The sequence below is a fragment of the Oryzias latipes genome, chromosome 13, assembly GCF_002234675.1.
Source record: "Oryzias latipes chromosome 13, ASM223467v1".
In the NCBI taxonomy this organism is placed as follows: domain Eukaryota; kingdom Metazoa; phylum Chordata; class Actinopteri; order Beloniformes; family Adrianichthyidae; genus Oryzias; species Oryzias latipes.
The window spans coordinates 22,606,753-22,630,501 of NC_019871.2; the positions used below are offsets into that span (position 1 = coordinate 22,606,753).

At 40.4% G+C, this 23,749-nt stretch overlaps 1 protein-coding gene across 1 annotated transcript in view; it reads right to left on the minus strand.

Annotated features, from left to right (window-relative positions):
- rasa2 (RAS p21 protein activator 2) overlaps positions 1-23,749 on the minus strand; it is a 42,730-nt gene that overhangs the window by 10,741 nt on the left and 8,240 nt on the right. The window contains exons 3-21 of the mRNA XM_023961781.1: positions 22,606-22,709; positions 22,424-22,518; positions 20,099-20,175; positions 11,798-11,881; positions 11,337-11,409; positions 11,170-11,246; positions 10,706-10,807; positions 8,133-8,286; positions 7,863-8,011; positions 6,765-6,879; positions 4,636-4,710; positions 4,429-4,552; positions 4,038-4,144; positions 3,881-3,964; positions 3,685-3,762; positions 3,534-3,607; positions 2,746-2,852; positions 1,987-2,069; positions 1,632-1,840 (exon numbers count right to left, since the gene is read on the minus strand). Coding sequence (XP_023817549.1) covers positions 1,632-1,840; positions 1,987-2,069; positions 2,746-2,852; positions 3,534-3,607; positions 3,685-3,762; positions 3,881-3,964; positions 4,038-4,144; positions 4,429-4,552; positions 4,636-4,710; positions 6,765-6,879; positions 7,863-8,011; positions 8,133-8,286; positions 10,706-10,807; positions 11,170-11,246; positions 11,337-11,409; positions 11,798-11,881; positions 20,099-20,175; positions 22,424-22,518; positions 22,606-22,709 — 1,971 coding nt within the window. The remainder of the gene's footprint in view (positions 1-1,631; positions 1,841-1,986; positions 2,070-2,745; positions 2,853-3,533; positions 3,608-3,684; positions 3,763-3,880; positions 3,965-4,037; positions 4,145-4,428; positions 4,553-4,635; positions 4,711-6,764; positions 6,880-7,862; positions 8,012-8,132; positions 8,287-10,705; positions 10,808-11,169; positions 11,247-11,336; positions 11,410-11,797; positions 11,882-20,098; positions 20,176-22,423; positions 22,519-22,605; positions 22,710-23,749) is intronic.

Below are 23,749 nucleotides of genomic sequence, written 5' to 3' on the forward strand. Positions count from 1 at the left end.
GAAGGACGACGCCTTCACTGACCCCAGTTACTGCACAACTGCCAAAACACCATAAAACAAAAGGGCTTAAAAAAAACAACAGCTCTGACCGTGCAGCCAGTGGTGGGATAATAGGCGCACAGCTGTTGAAGGATGCTGGTTTGATCCCCTTGAACATGGTAAGCAGACACCTCCACTCCCTCACATAGGAACTTTATTTATGGACTTCTCCTCTGCTCTTCATAAAGCAGACCTGCATGCTCTCTGTAACGGCGCTCTAGGGTTACGGGTCAACCCGACGGCCGCCCCGCAGACGGAGACCTCCTACGGATCTGTCAGAGGTTATCCAGTCAAAGATGGAAACCTGAGATTTATCCTTCACCTACACTCAGTTTCAGCACCAACAATACCTCTAAAGCAGCGGTCCTCAACCTTTTTCAGGAAACAGACCGGTTTACCGTCAGGCAATATGTTCACAGACCGGCCTGTGTGAGGCTGAGGTGGGTGTGTGATTCTGTTTTCTTTTAGTAGGTCGTGTTTTTTTTCTCCCTCTGCGGCCTGATACCAACTGTCCCACGGACAGGTATCGGTCAGCAGTCGGGGTCGAAGTCTTTGACAACTTGTCTAAAGGGGCTCTTTGACGTTTAAAAGTGAAAGCAGGAAAGCAGAATCTCAATCATCCATCTGACTGACAAGCAGCTTTACTTTAACATCGATAACCCCCTTCAACATCAGCAGATCCATCTGTGCTGGAAAAGCTACATCAGTACTTCTGTCCAACCTCTGTAACTGAAGTCAAGCTCAAAATACCGTCTTTGTACCACACATTTTACTACAACTTATAAAATTCTCCTGATAGAGGAGACGGGAACATCGTTTTTACTTTGACCTCTGAACAAATAAGCAGAGGGAAGATGGTTTCATAGACCGGGCCAGGGCGTCCCATTCCCCCTGCTCAGATTAATACTATATTGTATCCATTTTGATATGCTAAAAATGTAGATTTCTATTATTGTTACTATTATCCTTCGCTATATGTGCCATAGTGCATATAACTTACTATTAACACATTTAAATTCAATAATAACAGTTAGCTTTTAAGGGGAAAGTTTGGTTCACTGGGGTTCTGTCCTCCATTTTTATTTACTTCTACTTTCCTCTATTCTTGATCATTTATATAGAATTTAGTTTTTTTTCATGGCTCTGTTTGGTGCAGTGCGATTCATGGTTTGTCATTGCTCCTGTCCTTGGCCGTGGACCTCGTCTCTGGCTTGTCTCGTGCTCCCAGCTGTCCCCCAGTTCCATGTGGATGAAGCCCATCTAATACACTATTCAAACATGTAGTTGTAGAGTTAGATAAGCTAATTCTTCTCTAAGAGTTCTGGTACATCGCCTGTCCGTCCTGGGGGAGGATCCCTCCTTCATGTGGACATCCCTGAAGTTTTTCTAAAATCTGTTTTTTTTTTGGAGTTTTTCCATAACAAAGAGGAGGGTTTTAAGGCAGGGATTCCCCAATAAGCCTAGTCTGTTTAGTTTAGCAATGACCTATTTTATAACTGATTTTATCAGTTGTTTATTTTATAATATTGAGCTATGTAAATAAAATGGACCTGAATTGAACTGTGAGATGTGAACGTGGGGGCAGCACTTACGCTGTGCAGGGCTTGCAGCCCGGAGCGCTGCTGCTCTGGCTTTTGCAGCACTGCCAGGCTCCGCCCGTGTAGTTCGATGGATGGAAGGTGGCCAGCCGCCCTTCGTTGCAGCGGCTGACCTGACCCAGGATCTCCAGCCACTCGCTGGCTTCCACACAGTTTCCCGCCTGAACGTACAACGGCTTCTCAGAGTGCACCACCTGGAACATCTGACGGACACGAAGCTGCGTTACAATCAGCGCCCACTACCCCCCCGACAAAACTCTCTCCCCAAAACAGTTGATAGAAAAAAAAACAATGACACTTGTCTCATTTGAAAGGCAGTCATGTAAACACTGCAGTTCAGCTGCCTTACATTTTTGCGGTTAAAGGCACTTTCATCCAGTTTCTCCACGGCTCGGATGTTCTTGACGTTGATGATGCAGATGGCCTCCTTCCCTGTAAAGAGAGGTCATGTTTTTCTAACTTTTTTAAACTATTAAAAAGTTTAAATTCCATTACCTAAAAAAGTACATATTTACATTGGGACAGTAAGCGATGTGTCGGACCAGAATCCATCCCCTAAACACTTATTTCTATTCCAACCAACAAGTGAGGCATTCACTCAGACCTTTGCTATTATTTATGCAGATTGTTTACTATATTGAGCTGGTTGAATGCTACAACAAATTTGATAAAATATGCAATAAATCTCATTTACCATCAATCTCCTATCTTTTAAGGAATTCCGCTTAGATTTTATGACCAAACGTCTGATAAACTTGGTTTAATTTACTTTCTGTTATAAAAATCAAAGGTTTCACAGCTGAAAACTATAAAACTTTAAAATCAAAGGGAAATATATTGATCTGGGAGAGAAACGTAAGAATAAATCCACCTCCTTAAAATGTCATTAAATAATTCAATTATTTAACTAACTCAATTAATTAATTTGTTTCACTTCAAATATTTCCGCTTATTGATGGATGGCTGTTAAACACCTGATTTTCCCATAAGTCTTCTGGCTGATACAGGCACGCAGAAACATCTCTCAGTTTTCAAAAAAGAGCTACACATGTAATGAAATGAACAGAAAAAGACAAAAAGAACTAAAAAGAGAGGATGCGGCGCTCACCTTTGTGTTTGTGGTAGGTGAGCTCCTTGTTGGTCACTCTGAGCCATCTCTTTTTGAAGTTTTTCTTGCCAAGGCGCTTTTTCCCCTGAGCACGTTTCTGCACTTCCCTTAAAGAGAAGAGGAGGGAAGTGTGGCTGTCAAACACACACGTTTTGTTATCTAAAGAACCACTCCGATTGTCCTTTGATCTATTCTAAAAGGTCTTTTAATTATCATTATGCCTTTTTTTTAGCATTAATCGCGCAAACTGGGTAGGGCATAGTTTCTGCAGAGTGGCAGTAGTTCACTTTTAACATTTGTCCACCATAACCAAAAAAGAAATGCCACAAGAACATGTTAAAAACACCATAATACTGTTTAAATGGGAGTGAATTTTAAAGTCTCATTTTAGAAAAAAAAAAATCTGAGATATTTTACAGAATAAAAGTTAGTTAAAGTTCAGATTTTCAAAATAAATGTTAATAAAAAAGGTTTTCCAAGTGTCTTTGGCCCCTTCTTTTATTCTTTTTTTTCCCCATTTGGTTTGTATTTATTGCTCTGGTCTGGTTTTAGTGCTTCTCTCCAGTGTGATCTGCATGAAGCATCAGGGATGTTATAAAATGGCTTTCATAAAATTTCAGTCTTCAGTCATTTCTCATTTAAGCAGATTAATATATTTTCTCATCCCTGAACCTTCTGAGTGGTCAATGAGCAAACCACACTTTCTTTTTGTTTTTTCATTGATTCATCTCAAAGACTTGATTTCAAAACATAAATGTGGAAATCTTCACACGTTCTTCCACTCCTACCCTTCTTTAAGAACCACTGCATCCTCCAGGCCGCTGGACTCCTTATTGACGTTGGAGGAGATTTCATCAAGAAACTGAAAACAAAGTCCACACAAGTTTTAACACAAAAACATAAATATTTACAAGCAATATGGACTTTTACTAAATGTACCTTTTTAACTTTTTCAATGCACTTTTCCTCTTGGAATGATTTGAAGAAGTCATACATATATGTTTCTTTGAAGCTGGACTGTAATGTAAATGATGCAGATTAGAAGAAGTGCATTTGATGATGCTATGTTACAATGTAAGACGCTTTTTGAGCATCTTTTCTCTTTACCCAGCTGAACATTTTATTTTGTTCTTACCAGTTTCTTGGACAAGCTGCCCCAGCTACCCAGAGTCTGGATGGTTTTTGAGATGAGCGTGAGGGTGCGTGAAATTTCTGGATCCTGCAATCAGTGCCAGGGAGCAGGTCACTTTCGGTTCGAGGCGTGTTCGTGTAAAGTTGAGGTGTGCACTTACAGGAAGATGGGAACGAAGCTGGAAAGAGTGCGGAGAAAGAACGGCCACGGCGAAAAAGCGCAGGAACACAAAGCTGCTGACGGCCGAATACTGAACGTGTGGGTCGCCTGAAGACATGCATCAACAAACTGTATTTATAAAAGGAAAAACATACACTGCCTCACAACATTCAGTTACATTTGAAGCTCTGGCGCCCTCTCCTGGTAGATTACAAATTGCCTTTTGTTGAGATGGCGGCTTAACTAGTAATTAATCAGCAGTTACATAACTTGTGGTGCAATTTGTTTCCATCATGTACACGTTTAAATGTTTCCATGATAACAGATGACCTCACATCTTCATTTATCAGACAAAAAAGGGAAATGAAAGCTCTGACATGGGAAAACTCTACCTGGGAAGCGTTTGCACGCCAGTTGCCTTAAAGACCTGAAGACGTCACACATGAGAGGGGGGCAGCTGGAGCTGGACTGGGTGATTAAAGAAAAAACTTTCTGGACGTAACCCTGAAGGTTCTCCTGTTGACACAAATGCTTGTTACTGGAGAGAATGCGGCTGCTGACTTCAGTGTTTTTGAAATACTTCAGTTTGTGTTGTTTACCTTATTGACCTCCACGTTGTCCCCTTCCTTTAGTTTAATGGGGTCAATTTCACAGCTTTTGTTGGAATCACAAATCTGAATGAAAATAAAAAACACAAAAAGATCAAAATATGTTCAAGCAAACTTACCTCAAGAGGGAGCAGTTGGAGCAACATGTCGGGTCCGTTTCTCTGTGTAAATAAGGGGAAGTGAAGTGGAACGGTGCGGTAACAGGGAGCAGAGGTGAAAAGGGTGGAGAACTTTAGTCTAGAGCGCTGGCTGGAACGGGTGGAGGATGGGTTCAGGTGAGATGTGTGACTGAAGAGTGTCATCAAGAACGAAAGGAAAGGTGTCGAAAACTGCAGTGAGAGCAGCCACATGTCGTAGAGACTCTGAGAAAGAGATAGGAGGCAGAGCTGGAGGTGCAGTGGGGCAAAAATAAGTATTCAGTCAGCCTCCAACTGTGCAAGTTCTCCCACTTAAAAAGATGAGAGAGGTGTGTAATTTTCATCGTAGGAAAACCTCAACTGTGAGAGACACAATGAGGGGAAAAAAATCCAGAAAATCATATTGTCTGATTTTTAAAGAATTTGTTTGTAAATTATGGTGGAAAATAAGTATTTGGTCACCTACAAATAAGCTAGATTTCTGGCTCACAGACCTGCAACTTCTTCTAGAAGAGAATCATCTGTCCTCCACTCATTACCTGTATTAATGTCACCAGTTTGATCTGGTCATCTATATAAACGACAAATGTCCACAACCTCAAACAGTCATACTCCAAACTCTACTATTGCCAAGACCAAAGAGCTGTCTAAGGACACCAGAAACCAAATAGTTGACCTGCACCCGGCTGGGAGGACTGAATCTTCAATAGGTAAGAAGCTTGATGTGAAGAAATCAACCTTTGGAGCAATTATTAGGAAACGGAAGACACACAAGACCACTGATAATCTCCTTCCACATGGGGCTTCCTGCAAGATCTCACCCTGTGGGGTCAAAATGATCACAAACACGGTGAGCAAAAATCCCAGAACCACATGGGGAACCTAGTGAATGACCTGCAGAGAACTGGGACACAAATAACTACCATAAGTAACACACTACGCTGCCAGGGACTCAAATCCTGCACTGCCAGACATGTCCCCCTGCTAAAGCCAGTACATGTGCAGGCCCATCTAAAGTTTGCCAGAGAGCATCTGGATCACCCAGAAAAGTATTGGGAGAATGTCCTGTGGTCAGATGAAATCAAAATAGAAGTTTTTGGAAAGAACTCTACTCATCGAGTTTAAAGGAGAAAGAATGCTGAATTACATCCAAAGAACACTGTACCCACTGTAAAGCATGGAGGTGGAAACATCATGCTTTGGGACTGTTTTCAGCAAAGGGACCAGGACGACCGATCCGTGTAAAGGAAAGAACGAATGGGGCCATGTATCGTCAGATTTTGAGTGAAAACCTCCTTCCATCAGCAAGGGCACTGAAGATGAAACGAGGCTGGAACTTTCAGCATGACAACAATCCCAAACACACTGCCCCTCGAAATGAAGGAGTGGCTTGGTAAGAAACATTTCAAAGTCCACTTTGAAAGGCACTAAACTGGGCTTCCCTACCTTTAGACCCTCCTTCTCATTTGGTCTCTCACAGTTGAGGTACCGGTATACCCATGATGAGTGAGGAGGATGGATAGGAACATGAATGAAATAGTGAGAGGAACAGCTCATGGTAGATGTCTGGAGATAAATGGAAGGAAGCAGATTGAGATGGTCTGAGAGGAGGGACGGTGATGATGTTGGTAAAATGATGCTGAAGTTGGAGATACCAGGACAGAGGTCTAGAAGAAGACCAAAGAAGAGGTTCATGGATGTAAAAACAAAGAGATGAGGGGGTGAAGAAGACCGCTGGAGTTACAATGATTATTTATCAGCGTTTATCACAGTTATTGTTATAAATTTGTTTCTGCATCATGTAACTGACATTTAGTTGATAAAAAGAGAATGACTCTGAAGTACGTTACCATGGAGATTATTTCAATGAAGAGCAGACTAATATCTTGACTATTTGTAACAGTTAAGTGTGGAGCCAAGGCTTAATGCTGCACCTGGGTGTGTGTGTGTGTGTGTGTGTCTATTTGTTCCTCGTCATCGTACCTCATCTATTACGGGCTTCAGGGTAACAGCGAGGTAACTCTTTCCCACAATCTTCATCATGTCGTCGATGCAGCGCGTTGCCAGAGAGTTGCCCCGAAATATAGTGTTAGCCTCCCTGCATGAACGACAAACACAAACAGTTCCTCTGATTTTCGGGAGAAAAAGGGCAAAGTACGACAATTTGGCGATTCCTTAGTCTGAAGCAGGTTTGGTTTTGTCTTTTGCTTTTTACACAAATAGCAAAAGTTAAAGAAAAAACAACATAAGGGGCATTCTATACATTTATTTTTGGCATTATCTTCCTTATGGCTGGACACTGGATAGTCAAACGTGTACGCAGGTGGCCCGCATGAAGCATGAAGGTCATAGACAGCTTGATGAACCCATAGAGCCAAAGTGTTCGAGCGACAGGTTTTAAGCAAACATGTATACAACACACAAAGGTAAGTAAGAGTAAACTACGTGAAATTCTTGCGTTTTTACCCCCCAAACCCTGCAGATTGCGCCCAGGAGCCCGTTAGTGCTGTTGACATGATAGAAATGAAAAAATGAGAGAATCAGAGCGTAGTTAGTCTGGCCATCCTACCGGCACTTGCACATCACCTGTGACCATTAAGGGTCCAGTTCTCACACCTCACTAATGACCAGAGTGTGGCGAAACAGCATCACCTGTACGTGCATCTGCCGCTAGTCCTTAAAATACTTCGCAAAAGATACACCACACGCACAACGATGGGATGTTACATTTTTATGACATCCCGTGAGGTGGCCGTGCAGCGAGAAACACCTGCGCTCACCTTAAGATGCAGCCGCTCCTCTCTATGACCCTCTCTATGACCCTCCATGGGCTCAGACAACTCAGAAACCTTCAGTGCCCCCTATACATGTGCATGTGACTAAGACTTTAGCGACTGCTTGGGGGGTGGGGTTACTTTGTTAATTTTCATCTCTGTGACTGTGCCTGCAAATTCATAGGCTAAAATGTCCTACAGTTTTTACCCCTTGACTGATGGACAAAACGGTGTTGAATGGTTTTTCTCCAGTTTTTCTTCTTTGGGGTATTTGGGGTTTGGTCTACATGAACAGGTCAGAACTTACTGAGTGTTGTCCAGCTCCAGCGCTGCCACAGCAGAAACAAAAGGCACAAAGCGATTGTGGTAAAGCAGCAGTCGGACCATCGGCAGAACGACTTCGTATCGCTCCCTGCAGATGTCCCCCAAGATGTGTGCTGCTGATGCTGAGATGGGCTGGAGGAGGGAAACCAAACGCAGTGAATTAATTGGTGGAGCAGAGATGGATCAACGGATGAGGGAAGTGATAAAAATCGCGCGTCTTAAAATGTTTACTTGGACAGAACACTCGCGTTACCTTCACGTCTGGGGATTTCAGCAGCAGGTTGCAGAGTGGCTTGTAGCAGGCAGATGGCAGCACCATGTCCTCGATGTAGGTCAACTTCAGGCGCAGCGACCCCAAGTCATCAGATTTGGACTTGCTACCGTTCCCCTTGGGCTGAAGAAGATACCTGAAAGATCACATCAAGGCGGAAGTCTTAAAGCTGCTGACTTTGTTTCACGTGTCAGCAAACAGATCAGAGGCTGATAAGACGCCCCACTGATCTGCATCAGGCACCCAGTCCTATAAAAGTGCTGCTTTTAACATGTTCTTGCACCATTTCTCTGATCATGGAGGACATGTTTAGAAAATTCAGCCCAAAATTTACTTTTGGATTGTTTCTTTATTCAAATCATTGTTAATCAGTAGCAGACAAAAAAAATGCTGTTGAAAAAGATTGTATTTGTGACGTAGAAAATATGCTGAGCGTGACACAAACTCGCTGCTCTAAACTTACAGCAACAAGGAGGGAAAGGGGGGCGGGGTTGCTCTGCGCCAACGGTCCCGCTCACAACTCAAATTTCTAATGAACAACTGCCGCTCTGCAAAAACTATGTCCCAGGTGTTTTGAATGTAGCTAAAACCAGCATCATTTAAATAACACTGGGAAGGCTTTGAAAATAGATCATAAGATGATCGCAGGAACTTTAAAGGTTTGTGTAAAAAAAAAAAAACATTTCAGAGGGATATTACTAATAAAAATGCATTTACAAAAAATGTTTTACCCCCCAAAACTGGTTTTTAATTGTAGTATAAAGGAAGTTGGTAAAAAAAAAAAAAAAACAAAAAAAAACTCATATCATCTTTGGCTTAAACTAAAATCCCTTTTTTTCATAACTAAAAGTTAAAATAAAACATGGCAGCAACTGGTGTTCCTACATTTATCTGTTTTTTTTAGCCTTTTTCTTTATTTAATCTGGTGGCGTTAAAAATAAATTTGAGCTTCTACTGTCTTATTTCTACAATTTCCAGGACTGTCAAATGCAGCTAAAGCCTGGATTACATTTAGACACATTAGAGAAATTCTATAATAAATTTAGAAAAAAAGAAAGTTTTGAGTTAATATTTCTTATTGGGTGGAATTGTAATAGTTTAAAAAAGTGACTTTAGTCCAATATTAATAAAAACTGCTTAAAACTGAGAAAAAATATCTACAAACCAAATATGGGGATTTAAATCCATAATAATATAGATTATTCAGAGAACTGGGAAAAAAAAACACTAAAATTTGGCATTTGACTCAACAAAAATATTGGCCAGAACAATTAAAAGGAACGAAATGATCATTTTCGTTTCCTTTTGAAGAATATTCTCTGCTTTTTCTCCTTGGATTACATTTAATCTCATCTTCATCCGAAGCAGATAAGCAACCCCCCCCCAGTAGCCAACAGGTGCAACATGAACACATGTAGAGTTAAAAAAGCAACAAAATCAAATCTCAATCGGATTCTGAGCAAATGCTTCCTAATCTGTCATCACAGCAGCAGGACACTTCAGCAGATCACCTTCTGATTTTTTTCTGTTTTGCAGTTTTTACCTGAACGCATCGTGGACCTCCTCCAGCACAAAGAAAAGAGGACATTCGGTACCGCCACCATGCAAAGAGCCACCCACGCACTCCACTCTGAGCCTCGCTGCACCAGCAGATTGCGATCTGGCATAATTCTGTATCACCTACTCTGACGCAAAGCCAGGGCGCATCCACACAAAAGGGAAAACTGCTGAACGCACAAATCTGGGGAGGCTTTTATTTTTTTTCCAAGTCACCTTGGAGAAAATCTTGGCAGTACATGTTGTGCTCGCAGAAATGCAATATGGAGCTGCTTTAGCAACAACAAAGCAGAAGGCTGGGCCTCACAAAGATCTGATCTAAAGACAGATTCATTCTATTCTACAACAGCAAGAAAAAAAACAACAACAGAAAAACTGTGATGTTATGGGTGGAAAATCATGACCTCTGAACACAAACAATCTAAAAACTGGTGCTTAAAAATCCACTCCAATCCTCTGTGGATCTATTTTCAAGTGGTCTGTTAATTTTTAGCCAAAATAGGACAAAGTTTCTGCAGAGGGGCAGCAATTTTATTAGAAATTCACCTTCCACTTTTGGCGTGGAGTAAACCCACCAACACTTCAAGTCCCCCATCTGTTTACACGCTCTCCTGCTGGCTTAAAGCCCCTCCCACCCCAAACCTAAACACTACCGGAGCAACAAAACTGACGAGTATTGTCGGAGCTATCCAGGGGTACAGTTTTCAAAACATACATGGATCCTTACGACCACCTGTCGTCTACAAGCGGATGCATTTGGAATGGAGCCTGTGGCCTGCTCATCGTATTTTCTATCTATGTTTTTTCCAACAGCATTTTTTCATCCTGATTCACAATCATTTGAACCAAGAAATACTTTGAACTGCAATTTTAATCTTAATTTTTATTTTATTTCTGTTCTCCATCCTCAGGAATATGCCACAAGAACATGTTAAAAACACCAAAACCACCATTTTCTTCAGATTGTGATGATGTAAAGGATGATTAGAAGATCTTACCAAGCTTTGTGGGTGAGGTCGTTACGCAGGACCTTGACAGGGACTCTGGTTTCCCCCAGAAACACATCCTGAGCCAGGTTTTCACTGTTCCACAGGTCCACTCTGCAAAGACAGACGCTGCATTGGCGGCAGAACCATGTAGGAACACAGCAAACCAAACGGCAAAAGTCACAACTGTTGTGTGTTCAGCACAGAACCGTATTGTCAAAGGTTTATGGCAAAGTGGGGCCTGTCTGCTGGGTGAAGGAAAACTACTGCAAAAGCAGTGCAATGACATCACCTCAAATCCAAACCTCAAACTCATGCATGGCTGGTTACCTTCGCGTCTGACTAATCTTACCCATGAGTCCAGTAGGATTGAAGCACCAAGTCCTTAACCAGAAACCAGGGCAATCAGAAGGTTGTTTTTTTTTTTGTTTTTTGAGGAGAGTGAACACAGGTGGTGCAGGTAAAACCAAACTCACTTGATCTCCAGCTTTTCTATGTCCTCCTCCTCCACTTGAAAATGAGACTTTTTGGAGTAGCTGCTGGAGCGTGTGACCTGCAGATCAACACGTCACAGCTTCCTTCAACAAACACAATGTTGTCTTTTGTTTTTCTAGTCTATGATGAACAAACGAAAACCGCTTACCTCAAAGAAGAAGGTTTCTTCAAAGCAGGGGTTGCTTGTTTTCTTCTTGACTTTCGTTTTCTTTTGGTCCGACCTGACCACAGAGACAAAAGGGTTACAACCATTGAATGAATGGGAAAGCTGGACAGGAAGTACCCGTTGGCTCCAAGAAGCCAAAATCCCATAGACTTCTACAGAGAAATAAAGAGCTGTTACTCAGTCATTCTATTGGACAGAAAAACAACTCTTGCTCTGCTGCCTGTTCTTGATAATCCTCGTTTTTTTATGATATATTTTATGTAGCTCAAATTATAAACTGGTCATACAGATGCCTCAATAAAAGTAGGTGGTGCCCACGTTCCACACGCTCGCTTGACAGAACAGAATGTTGCTCAATACCTCAATCTGGATGTAACGAGTCACATACAATCTAAAGGAAAGACTGGCCATGGTTGTGCAGGTTGAGTGCAGTTCAGGGTTACCTGGCAGGCCCGACGAGTGACACTGTGGCATAGGGGTCGCAGTTCTGGCCACTGATCAAAGGCAGCTCCTTGCACTCGATTATCCTAAAAGCACAGACACAGAGAAGGAAGCCATGAGTGAGCAGGAAAACCCAAACCGCTTCAGAAACTCCTGCTTTTCTGTCTCTATCTATAATAATCTTTCAGGGACTCTGCGACCTCAGGCTGCTGTTTTGGTTCATTTATTTCAGTTAGTCAAGTGTTTTTAGAATTTTTAACACGTCTAAACGATGATAAAAGGGTTTTATCTACTGTCAGGGAGGTTTATTATTAGAAGAAGCTGATCTCTTGCAACACAACTCTGACTAGTTGCTGTTCAGAAGTTCTTAAAGTATATAATTGCATTTTAATTAGGATCGCATTAAAAATAAAACTGCAAGTAAATCTGCTGCAGCAGCAGGATCCTATTTAACATAGGATGTTTTATTTCGAAAGGAACATGCTGTCAAATGTAAAAATTCAAATTGTTACATGTAGAAAAACATAACTTTTTCAGAATTCAATTATTGCAAATATTTTAAAGCTAAACTTTATAAATGAATGGCTTAGTAGAAATATAAATAAAGTTTCTTTTTCTAAACGCTGAGGTGGGACTTTGTGGCTCTCGCTGGGTTTTATTCTGAAAGAAACTGCACCCCATGGCTCTTTTAGTGTTAAAGATTGCAAATTTCACAAATATACGTGCGACTGTTATATTTTTGCTTGTAGATCAGTTATCAGACCTTTTGATTTCTGAGCTGCTGCTCATAAAACCACCAATCTTTTGCCAGTTTGTGTCAAATGTTCCTTCGCAGAGATAAAGTTCTGTCAGTTTCACGACAGCTTAAGCGTTTCCTCGTGGCTTCAGCAGATCTTTAGTTCAAACTGCTTTCCTCTCCCTTCACTTTTACTACAGCAAAACACCACCAACAGTCCAGTTTGGAGCTGAACGACTGGACTTTTTGAGTTAAACCATCAAAGAGAAGGTGTGAAGCTACTGTAGGTCATGCGTCAATGAGGAAAAAAGCCTGTGTTGCTCTGAAACATCAAGCAGGAAGACCGGCTGTGGTTCACCATACTGCGCTCGGTAAATAGCTGTCACTCTGCCTTCTTTGTCTTCAGATCGGTCGTTTTTCAAACGCAAAATGTAATCATTTAGCTCATCCAGGGACGGCAAAATGCTAAAAATGTCGAAGGATTTCAAATGATGCCTCCAAACGCCACTTTTTATGAATAGACTTGCATGCAAGCTACTGTGCATCTGTCCCTGTGGTCAAATGTTAGCTGAAGAACTGATTTGCAGATTTGAAGAGTGTTTGATGTGAGAATGCAACAGAGATAGAATTACTGGAATTCCCACAGCAAAAAACCAGGGAACTATCCATGAAAACGTTCCCTTAAATAATTGACTTTTGCCTCTTTAACCAACAAAAACACAAAACGGGTTATTATTTTTTTTTACCACTTCCATCCATCCATTCATCTTCCTCCGCTTTTCCAGAACCGGGATCACGGGGGGAGAAGCCTAAGCAGAGATGCCCAGACTTCCCTGGCCCCGGCCACTTCCTCCAGCTCCTCTGGGGGACCCCCGAGGCGTTCCCAGCCGAGAGACGTAGTCTCTCCAGCGTGTCCTGGGTCTTCCTCGGGGCCTCCGCCCAGTAGGACATGCCCGTAACACCTCTCCAGGGAGGCATCCAGGAGGCATCCGGACTAGATGCCCGAGCCACCTCAACTGGCTCCTTTTGATGTGGAGGAGAAGCGGTTTTACTCAGAGTTCTCTGCAGGTGACTGAGCTTCTCCCCCTTTCCCTAAGGGAGCGCCCAGCCACCCTACGGAAGAAACTCATTTCAGCCGCTTGTATTTGGGACCTCGTTCTTTCAGTCATGACCCAGAGCTCATGACCATAGGTGAGTATTGGAACAAAGATCGACCGGTAAATTGAGAGCTTTGCTTTTCGGCTCAGCTCTCTCTGCACCACAACGGACCGATACAGTGACTGCATAACTACGGACGCTGCTACGATCCGCCTGTCAATCTCACGCTCCGGTCTTCCCTCACTCGTGAACAAGACCCCAAAATATTTAAACTCCTCCACCTGGGGCAGGGACACTCCACCCACTGAGAAATGGCAAACTACCTTTCTCCAGTCAAGAACCATATTTTACCACTTGACTAACATTTTTTCTATTTAAGGACCCCCCTCTAAAAACTTGTGTTTTTAATATGTTCTTAGTATATATTTCGGATGATGGAGGACATATCTAAACAACATTAGGCTTAAAAATTATATTTCTGACTATTTCTTTATTTAAATGGTTGTGAATCAGAAGATGACAAGTGGATTGCTCCAATTGTTAGCGGGACCCTGCCTCTGGGTCGTCTTGCGCCCCCAGCCAACTCCCAACTCGCTGGATGAAGCCCGTCTGCTGGACTATTCAAACATGTAACAATAACTAACAATTTGAATGATATGCTATGTATTATTGTTGAAGTTATGTTGCTATGTGTTTTGATATGCTGGTATAAAAATGAAATTGTTTTAACTTATTTTAACATGTGAAGCTTTTAAGGTAAATATGATGAATTAGTCACTGTATTTTCTGAAATCAGTTTTGGTTTTTGTGAAATTGGTAAAATGTATGTATTTTTTGTGTATGGACCCCAGGAAGACCACTTTGTGGAAGGTAATGGGGCTCCAAATAAATAAATAAATAAATAAATAAAAATGTAGTTGTAGAGTTAGATAGGCTAATTCTTCTCTAAGAGTTCTGGTAAATCGCCTGTCCGCCCTGGGGGAGGATCCCTCCTTCATGTGGACATCCCTGAAGTTTCTTTTTTTTTTCTTCTTTTTTTTTCGGAATCCGTTTTTTTTAAATAATTTTTCCTTACCACGATGGAGGGTCTAAGGGCAGGGATGCCCGGTTTAGATTAGTTGGTTTTGTTTAGTTTAGCCCAGTGTTTTTCAACCAGTGTGCCGCGGCACACTAGTGTACCGTGGGAGATGGTCAAGTGTGCCGTGGAAAATTGCCCTCATTAACTGATCTAAAAACATTAACCATCTCCAGGAAATCAGCTCTTTGTTCATCCAAACAGGTCCTGATAAAACACTGAGTAGTTAGGAATATGAAAGATCATAAAATACTTATTTCTTTGTGTTTAACTGATTCTATTAAAGACATTTTGATAAGAATGACGGCACCGCGATTTACCTGCAGCTATAACTGTTTTCTGAAAAGTCCCGCAGCTTTTACTGTCTCCACGACTCCACCAATCATTCTTGAAGGCTTAATCACATGTCATCATTCTGACCAATCAGAAGTGTTTAAAGTCTAAACTTCCTTGTTCCAATTTAGCTCATAACTCACTCATTTCCAACAAAAACACCAGCTAAAGCTCATCTTTAGCGGTGTAGCTTTCCACAGAATCCGGTATCAGACCGTGGAACAAGTGAACAAAACCATGAAACTCAGAGACGCAAGTGTTTCTGCCGTTTTTTCGCCGTATTCACACTACATCTCCCATGATGCATTGGCTTAAAGGGACAGCGCCTTAGCGTACAATGAGTCGTCCTTGTTACACGGATTGAAACCACGACGAACATACAGTTTGTATGTAACTTAACTTTTATTACATCTTTTAGAAAAAACATCTGCAACTTCCTGCTTTTTCTGCCACAATTATCACAAAAATGCACGTCAGATTGCCGGGGGGGGGCTGTAGATCAAAACAGACTATGAGTTTCTGCTTTTTTTTTGGGGGGGGGGGGGGGGGTGCTGGTGTGCCGCGGGATTTTTGTCAAGGTTAAAGTGTGCCGTGGCTCAAAAAAGGTTGAAAAACACTGGTTTAGCCATCACCTATTGAATTCTATGGATGTTTATTATGCAGTTACCGGTATTAAGCCTGTTGAGGCGACTATTGTTGTAATATTGGGCTAAATAAAATTGAATTGAATTGAAATAATGCAAGTGGATTAATCCATTCCGATACATCCACAAGCAGAAAAATAGATTCATGTACGTCTTCGTTTTCTCTTATCTGAGCTGGAATCTGGAACTAAACTGGACGGCTGGATAGCTCCAATATTGCTCGCCATTTTACGTTAGGTTGGTGGTGTGAGGGTCTGTAAGATAGCAGGAGAGCATGTAAACAGAGAGCTCTCAGCAACGGGGAGGGGCTAGTGTAGGTGGGGTTGCTCCACACCAACAGTCCCGCCCACAACTCAGCGATGAATTTCTAATAAACTCCAGCTTCTCTGCAGAAACTATGTTCTAGAAAAAGACATTGATTTTGGCAAAAAAAACATAACGTTATAATCATTATTAAAAGACCACCGGGAAGGCTTTTAATTGGTAAATTAATGATAAGTATACAAGAAAGTCTGTAAACCTTCAAAAAATTAACAGGAAAAACTGTTTTCAAGACAAAGTAGAAAAATATGGAGTACTAGATGTTTTTGTAAGTGAAACTATTTGCCAACAAAACAAGCAGCATTTGTCTTTTAAAAAGTGTTAGTCCTCAAAAAAAGTGTCACATCCTCAAAGTAGGTATTTTTATACAACAGTCCAACTATCCTCATTTCTAGACCATAATTAAAATTAAGACGAGAATAACAAGATTAATTTGTTTTTAAATAATCCTATTCTAAAACAATAATCTCATTCGGCTGCACGGTGGTGCAGTGGTTAGCGCTCTGGCCTCACAGCAAGATGGCTCCTGGTTCAAGTCCTGGCTGGGGGACCTGAAACAGAACAGCAAACTATTCTCCATCTTTTTGTGTGGAGTTTGCATGTTCTCCCCGTGCATGCGTGGGTTTTCTCCTCCCACCGTCCAAAAACATGCTTCATAGGTTAATTGGTCACTCTAAATTGTCTCTAGGTTTGAATGTGAGAGTGTTTGCGCGGGTGTGTGATTGTGACCCTGCGACAGACTGGCGACCTGTCCAGGATGCCCCCTGCCTTCGCCCCCAAGTAGACTCCGGCAGCCCCGTGACCCCGAAAGGGAAGACGGATTAGAAGATGAATGAATGAATAGAAGATGAATGTATCTTATTCATAAATTAAAAATTATTTTGAAAAAAAAAAAAAAAACGTTGCCTAAAATTACTTTTTAAATTAAAAATATAAATATATTGCTTATAAAATTATGTTTTCAAGATCAAAAATTCTTGAAAAGATATTCAAAATGTATTGTCTTAAACAACTTACTGAAAGACAATGGTACGTTTGTCTTTAATCAAGTGTAAAACAATTTTTAAACTAGAAACTAGACAAAATTACTTGCTGATTTAGTGTTTTTGCTATATAGTGTGTTCGTGAGGTTTTGTGTGCCTCCTTTAGCAGAGTTTGATTTTCTAAACAAAAGTTTCATTCAGAAAAACCTCTGAAAATATAAAAATGAACTTGTTTTTAGCCCAAACACATGCCCGTGGTATACAGCAGAGGGCTGTCAATGAAAGCTGTATCTTCTATGTAAAAACAGAGGTCAGCCGAGGCGTGACAACAGCGCCGCTTCATGACGCTTCCTTAACCTGTCATCAATGGCGCCATTCAGGCTGCATTTCCGCCATCCCTTCATCTCTCCATGCTCTCCTGAGTCAAATGTATGAATGACAGCTTTTATTTCCACCTCTCCTTTATGCTGCGCTGTCCTCTGAGGCACAAAAACATGAGTGTGTGAATGGCTGAGCTCTACACCTGCTCAAATGAACCTGTTTGGCTCTAACAAAGATGCTTTTTAGTCAATTACTCAGGGTTTTTTGTAAAATAACTAAAACGGAGCATCTTGCTTTTGCTAATTTCTGCTTGAAAATCCGATAATAAATACAATGATCAAATGAGAATGTTCCTCTGTGTTCAAGCAAGCTTGAAGAACAAACAGCTAAAGCAGCTGAGGATGTGCTTTGCCCTCATGTTCGGCCGGAGTCACACGGGGACCGCTGCTGTTTTCACCCGTGTTTCATGTCACAACAAACAGACTCTGCAGGTACCCTAAACAGGATGTGGCTGCTAAGCAGTCGCCACCGGAGGATAAGGATACATGCAGCGCATCGCTAAGTGAGGCCACAGGGAGAAGTCAAGCAGCCAAATATCAGGATGTTTGTCGAAGCTCCGCCAGATCATCATGACGATGTTCCCTGCAGCCCTCAGTGCCTTCCCTCTTAACCCTGTCTCAATTTTTTTGCTTTTTGCTTTAAGCATCTCCTGTGAAGCTGTGTAGGAAGACTTGAGGTTTGCACAAGATAAGCCAACGATGAGCTTATAGCGACTTATCTTCACCTTTCATCGGGTTCAGCTGCTGCTGTGGAGGGTTTTGAGCAAACAACGGGGGTGACACAATGAATGACAGCAAGAGAAAACCACAGCAGCGGCAGTCTGAGGCGCACAGGCTTCCTGTTCACAAGTCATCACTTCCTCCACATCACAGCGCTCTTCAAGTATGAATGAGGCCGGCAGAACAGAAGTAAACAGCGGCAGATGTCACACCCTCACGCTAAAAGATTTGTCTTTCAACTTGCAACTTTAGAATCATCCTTCCATTTTTAGCTACGCCCTTCAATCAGCTAATCCCATGATGCACAACGACGTTACAAGAATAACACAGAAAAGGACATTAGCCATTTCCAAATTCACTCACTATTCCCTAATCCCTAGTGCGGAACTATCCAGAGTCCTCGATTTTACAAATCGGACTAAGTTATTTTTTAACATTCTGAGAAAAATCCAAAAATTGGGGAGAATAAAATTTGTAAAATTATGAGAAAAAAGTAGAAATTTTACCCCAAAAAGTGGTATAATCATGAGAAAAAAGACAAATTTTACAAGAAAAAATATTTCTGATTATCAGACAATAGTTGTATGGTAATGAAAAAAAAAAATCAAAAAAAAAAAAAAAAAATCAAACAATTTACAAGCATAAAGTAGTACAAAATGAGAGAAAAAGTAGAACATTAACAACAATAAAAGAAAAATAATTAAGGCAAAAAAGTCCAAAAATTTCCAAGAAAATATACTTACAATTTTGATAAAATAGTTGTACAATTATAAAAAAAAGGTACACAATTTACAATCATAAAGCAGTACGATAATGAGAAAAAAGTTGAAATTTTCCCTAAAAAAAACTTGTATAATTATGAGATAACAGTTGTACAATTTGCCTGAAAAAGTTGTACACTACTGCAAAGGTCAAGTATCTTTAAAAACAAAATGTCACATTTAGCTTTTAAAATGTATCAACAAAGACAATCGAACATGACCTTTTTAATTTCTGTTGCAGGCAAGAAATGGGATGGACGCCACGCTTCTCAAGAATCTCTGAATCTGCTCCCCTTTTTTTGCAAATGAAAAAGTAAACTTTATTTTCCTAAAATTACTACAAAGCAAGACCTTTTCGTTGTGAAATTACGACTTTTTTTTTTTTTTTTTTGAAATTACGACTTTTTGAAATCACAAATTTACTATTTTATTTCCTTAGAATGTCAACTTTTTTCAAAAAATTGGATTACTTTTTTCTGGCAAAATTTTGACTTTTTCCCTCTAATTTGAATACTGTTCCTTAATAATTGTATATTTATTTATTTTTCTTTTATGTGGCAAATTTGAATATTTAACAAACAGTATTTATGAATCCACCAAAGAAAGATTTTTTTCTATATGACAATATATGCAAACGGGATGCTTTGTGGTCTATATTTAAACATTGACACACACTGGTTTTTCGCAAAGACTTCTGGGAAATTTCCAGGTACTGGATTTTGGTATTTTAGATTTAGACACCCCGAAAAAAATGGCAAGCGCCCCTAACAGTGATTAGTGAGGGGATTATGTTTTGTCCCATGCCTAGATTTAAACAAAAGGGTTTTTTGGATCATTTCTAAAAGCAGTACGGACACAGGAACCAACACAATAATTACCCTTATAGTATATATCATGATATTTACAAGTGCGTCTGAACAGTTTTGCACCCCTAGATTGCTGTGACTGTTTATGAAACTTACATTTTTTAAAGGCTAATCTTATGTAAAAATCTGAATGAAGCCAATTTTTTCCCCACGTGATCTTACTTCTGAGTTTGAACTATTTTTTGGAAGTTTTTTTGCAAGAAGATACAAAAGAAAAAAGTCATATTTAGGAACACATCCTTCCATTTATTTATGAATGAAAACATGAAGCTTCTGTTAAATAAAACCAAAGGAATATTTTTTATTTCTAGGTGAGCTTTCATAATTCAAATGGAAACAAACCGTAAAAGACGCGTTTAAGTCGCGACAAAGGTTGTGAAACTTACCGGACTAGTAAATGTTGACCTATGGAGCCGTTCTCTGTGATCACTTCATTCAGCCGCATCTCCAGGTGAACCTTGCCCTGTAAGATCATGGGAGCAGTTAGTTTTAAAGCCATGAATAGCAAACTTCAACCAACTCAGGTGACGGATGTCAAAAAAGAGATATCATCCATAAAAAAACAAGAGAATTTAAAATTACAGAGCACCTCGGAACAATGTGACAAACCAAATCCCTGTTTCAGCCTTCAGAACGGCGAAGGGAGTGTGATAATTTGCGCTTTTTTTTTAAGGATAAACACTATTTTGGGGCAAAAGGAAACAAAAAGCTTTTGCTTTCAATACTTCAACACTTGCAGTGATTAGATGATTCTGAATACGGTTGTGTACACACAGACACAGAACATGTGAAATGTGTCACATGACGGGAAAACAGAAAAATCAATGAAACCATATTTGTGGGGTTCAGCTGAGTGGCTTTTAATTTGAAAGCCCTAAAAATTGACAAACAGCGGCAGTCCTCCTCCTACAGGTGAGTAAAACGGGCCTGCTTCCTCACCGCACATGCTCAGCTTTTAATTGAGGGAGGTAAAACGTGTGATGAGAGCCACAACAGCTGAGAATCCTGTCATCGCTGAGACAGATCTTTACAGGGTCGGATGTGGTGAGCGCTGCAGGTCTCCACTTCCGAAGTGTCGCAGAGAGAAAAACAGAGCTGAACTAAACGCCTCCACACTTTCATTCTGTGCTGCCAAGGCAAGAACTCTCATCTGAAATAACCATCTTAGAGTCGCCCGAAAAGCCTCCATTTGCAAGCTCCTAACATGATAGCTGCAGCCCAGACGCTGGCTGATGAATATCTGTTTGTTTTTTTAAACACTTACACTATTTCTTGTCAACTTCTCATATAATCAAGTTTTTTTTAAGTCGACACCTCCATGGTTCACAGATGAAGGCGTTTACTCCTGAGCAGAAAGTTACCGTACTTTACAGATTAAAGGGGATTAAAAGTAATCCCTGGCGGTTTTAAATTTGCATGAATTCGGAATTACTTTAAGGTCACTTTCTCTGAAGCGCCACATGCATCCCAGGGCACAGATGAAGGAGGGGGGGGCATATGATTTAATAACTTGGCTTATTTTTGGTTAAGTGAAAGCCCAGGAGAAATGATCAGATGAGAAACCTTCATATTTAGCCATTTTAGTCCATTACAATGTTTTTCATCCACCCTGCAAAAAGTAAAAAGAAAAGAGCAGAGAACTTGAGACTCCATTTGTTCTTTAAAAAGTCTAAAACAAATGCTTTCTGAAGTAAAAGACCGCGCCTCTAAAAACACAGGATCAGACCCTATTAGCGACTTTGAAATGCAATCAAAGTGCAGCTCAGGTCAGCATGTCAACAGGCGGCTCGCCGGTGCTGCTTCTCCCAACAAAACCACACTGTGGGCCCATCTGTGCCTCAGCAGAACTGTTGAGACAATCTTAGGACGGTCAGAATCTAAATATGCGTTTCAGTATTACTCTGATGAAGCAGACATCTTTTTTTTTTTTTTGGTCAGTGCACACCTTTTTTTGCTGCAGAAATGTTGTCCGGAGTTTAAAGGAACTGCCTTATTTATGCAAAAAAAAAAAAAAAAAAAAAAGGTTGAATGAAAGCATGAGCTCAACAGAACGGCATTGCCTGAGTGTCTTTCTTCACGTTCTTTTTTGCAAATCCGACGAAAACAGTGATGTTTGTGACAAAGGGCGAAATTTCTCAGAAAGTTTCCTCTCAAAGACTTCCTGTTCACATTTCCAACAGGGTTGTGGGGAGGCTGTCATTCATCAGAGGAAGAAAAATTCTGGAATTTCATTTGTACTAAACTGACCGGGCAGGAATTCTTTAAAAAAAAAAAAAAAACACCATCAGGTTCCTTCAAAGTGTCTCAAACATCAGGCCATGATCAAGAGTTTGGATCATTGACTGTAAAATATTGCCACCTCTGACTTTCTCATGTTTTTTTCAAGTTATAAACTGATCAATCATTTGCCTCGATAAAAGTAGGTGATCTCACGTCCAAAGTTGGATGTGGACTTCCAACAAGCTCACTCCTGATTGGCCAGAGTGGTTGCCATTCAATCCTCGACTCAGACCAATCACTGCTTAGTGATGAAGTCTGACTCCAAACATGGCGGCGTCCGTATTGCGAAAAAAAAAAAAAAGGCGACTGAACTGACTTCATTTGGTGGAAGTAAACCGTTTCCTCTGAGTGTCGTCACACTGTCTTGGCCCAGTGCTCAAATAAAGCCAATGAGTTTGACTTTAAAAACCTGATAAACGTGTAGAAATTACCTGAACTTCCGAGTTGGGATCTACTGGCTGCAGGCTAAACCAGTGCTCCTTTCCGCTGTATTTACACAGATCGTCCTTCCGGATCGACACCTTGCCTTGAAGACAGAAGCAGGCAGATTCAGCGCCAACACGCCCATTCATGCAGCACAGCATTTACCTTAAGCTTTGTGTGTGAGCCTCACCAACAGGTAAGTCCCTCTGAAAAACCCCCTTGGCATAAACGTAGAAGGATAAAAACTGAAACGGCCGCGGGATCTCAAAGTAAAAATCCTCTCCATAGAAAGGGCTGTGAATTAAAGGAAAAAGGAAGATAATAAAGATGGAGTTATGGAGTTTTAAACCTCGTTAGGCCATACATTCAAGAGAGTTTCATGCAAATGCACTCTGTAAAAATCTTTTTTCAGATAAATCACACATTTATTGATGCAGCCGTTGTGTGTCAACGATATGTTTTGCATTTTGTGATGTCGATGTGCATGCAAATGCCTTGAGCTTAAAGCAACAAGAGAACATCTATAGACACGTTGATTCTATTTATATCTGTAGAGTTGGCTTAAAAAATGAGTTCAAAAACATCTCAGACGTTAACTTTCTTTCTGCCCAAATGAACACAGGCTGCTTTGTATTATAGAGTTCCACACAATGTTTGTGTAATTACATGTTAAGGTGTCATAAAGTCAGACAAGTTCCTTCTTTATCCGTTACATTTAAAAGGGAGTTACCGCTTCTGATGGAAAACAATCATTCTGTTAATGAAGCAGCTCTACAAACAGATCCAGTTTGCCTTTTTTCCTTCATGACGTTTTTTTTTTGTTTTTATAATTTTTTTGTTTTTGTGTCCACAAACAATAACACAAAAAAAAAACATTGAAAGGGGAACAGAAATGAGAAAACTTAATATTTCTGCTCATTTTACTTAAATTTTAAAACTATTGGTGCTTTTTTTTTTCTTCTCTCAACAAAAGGAAAAAAGAAAAAAAATGTAAACACATAACCGTACCAGACAAGATGGACAACATTTTTTATTGTACATATTCTGGAAATTGTTTTTTTTGCGTTTATTGTGTTTATTTGTGTTTGAAGATCTTTCCATAACTAGATAATCTGCATAGAAACACAACTTTCTTTACTTTTAGTTCACCATTTTTTCTCTTTTTTAAAATTGCATGTTCTTCTAAATTATAATTACAGATAATCTCTTTTTCTCAAATTAAATAAATATTTTGTCTGCTAAACAGTAAACATTTATAAAGGACTCACATTATTTAAAATCCTCTATTTTACAAAAATCTGTGAATTCTATTATCTTTCATTTAAAAAACAATA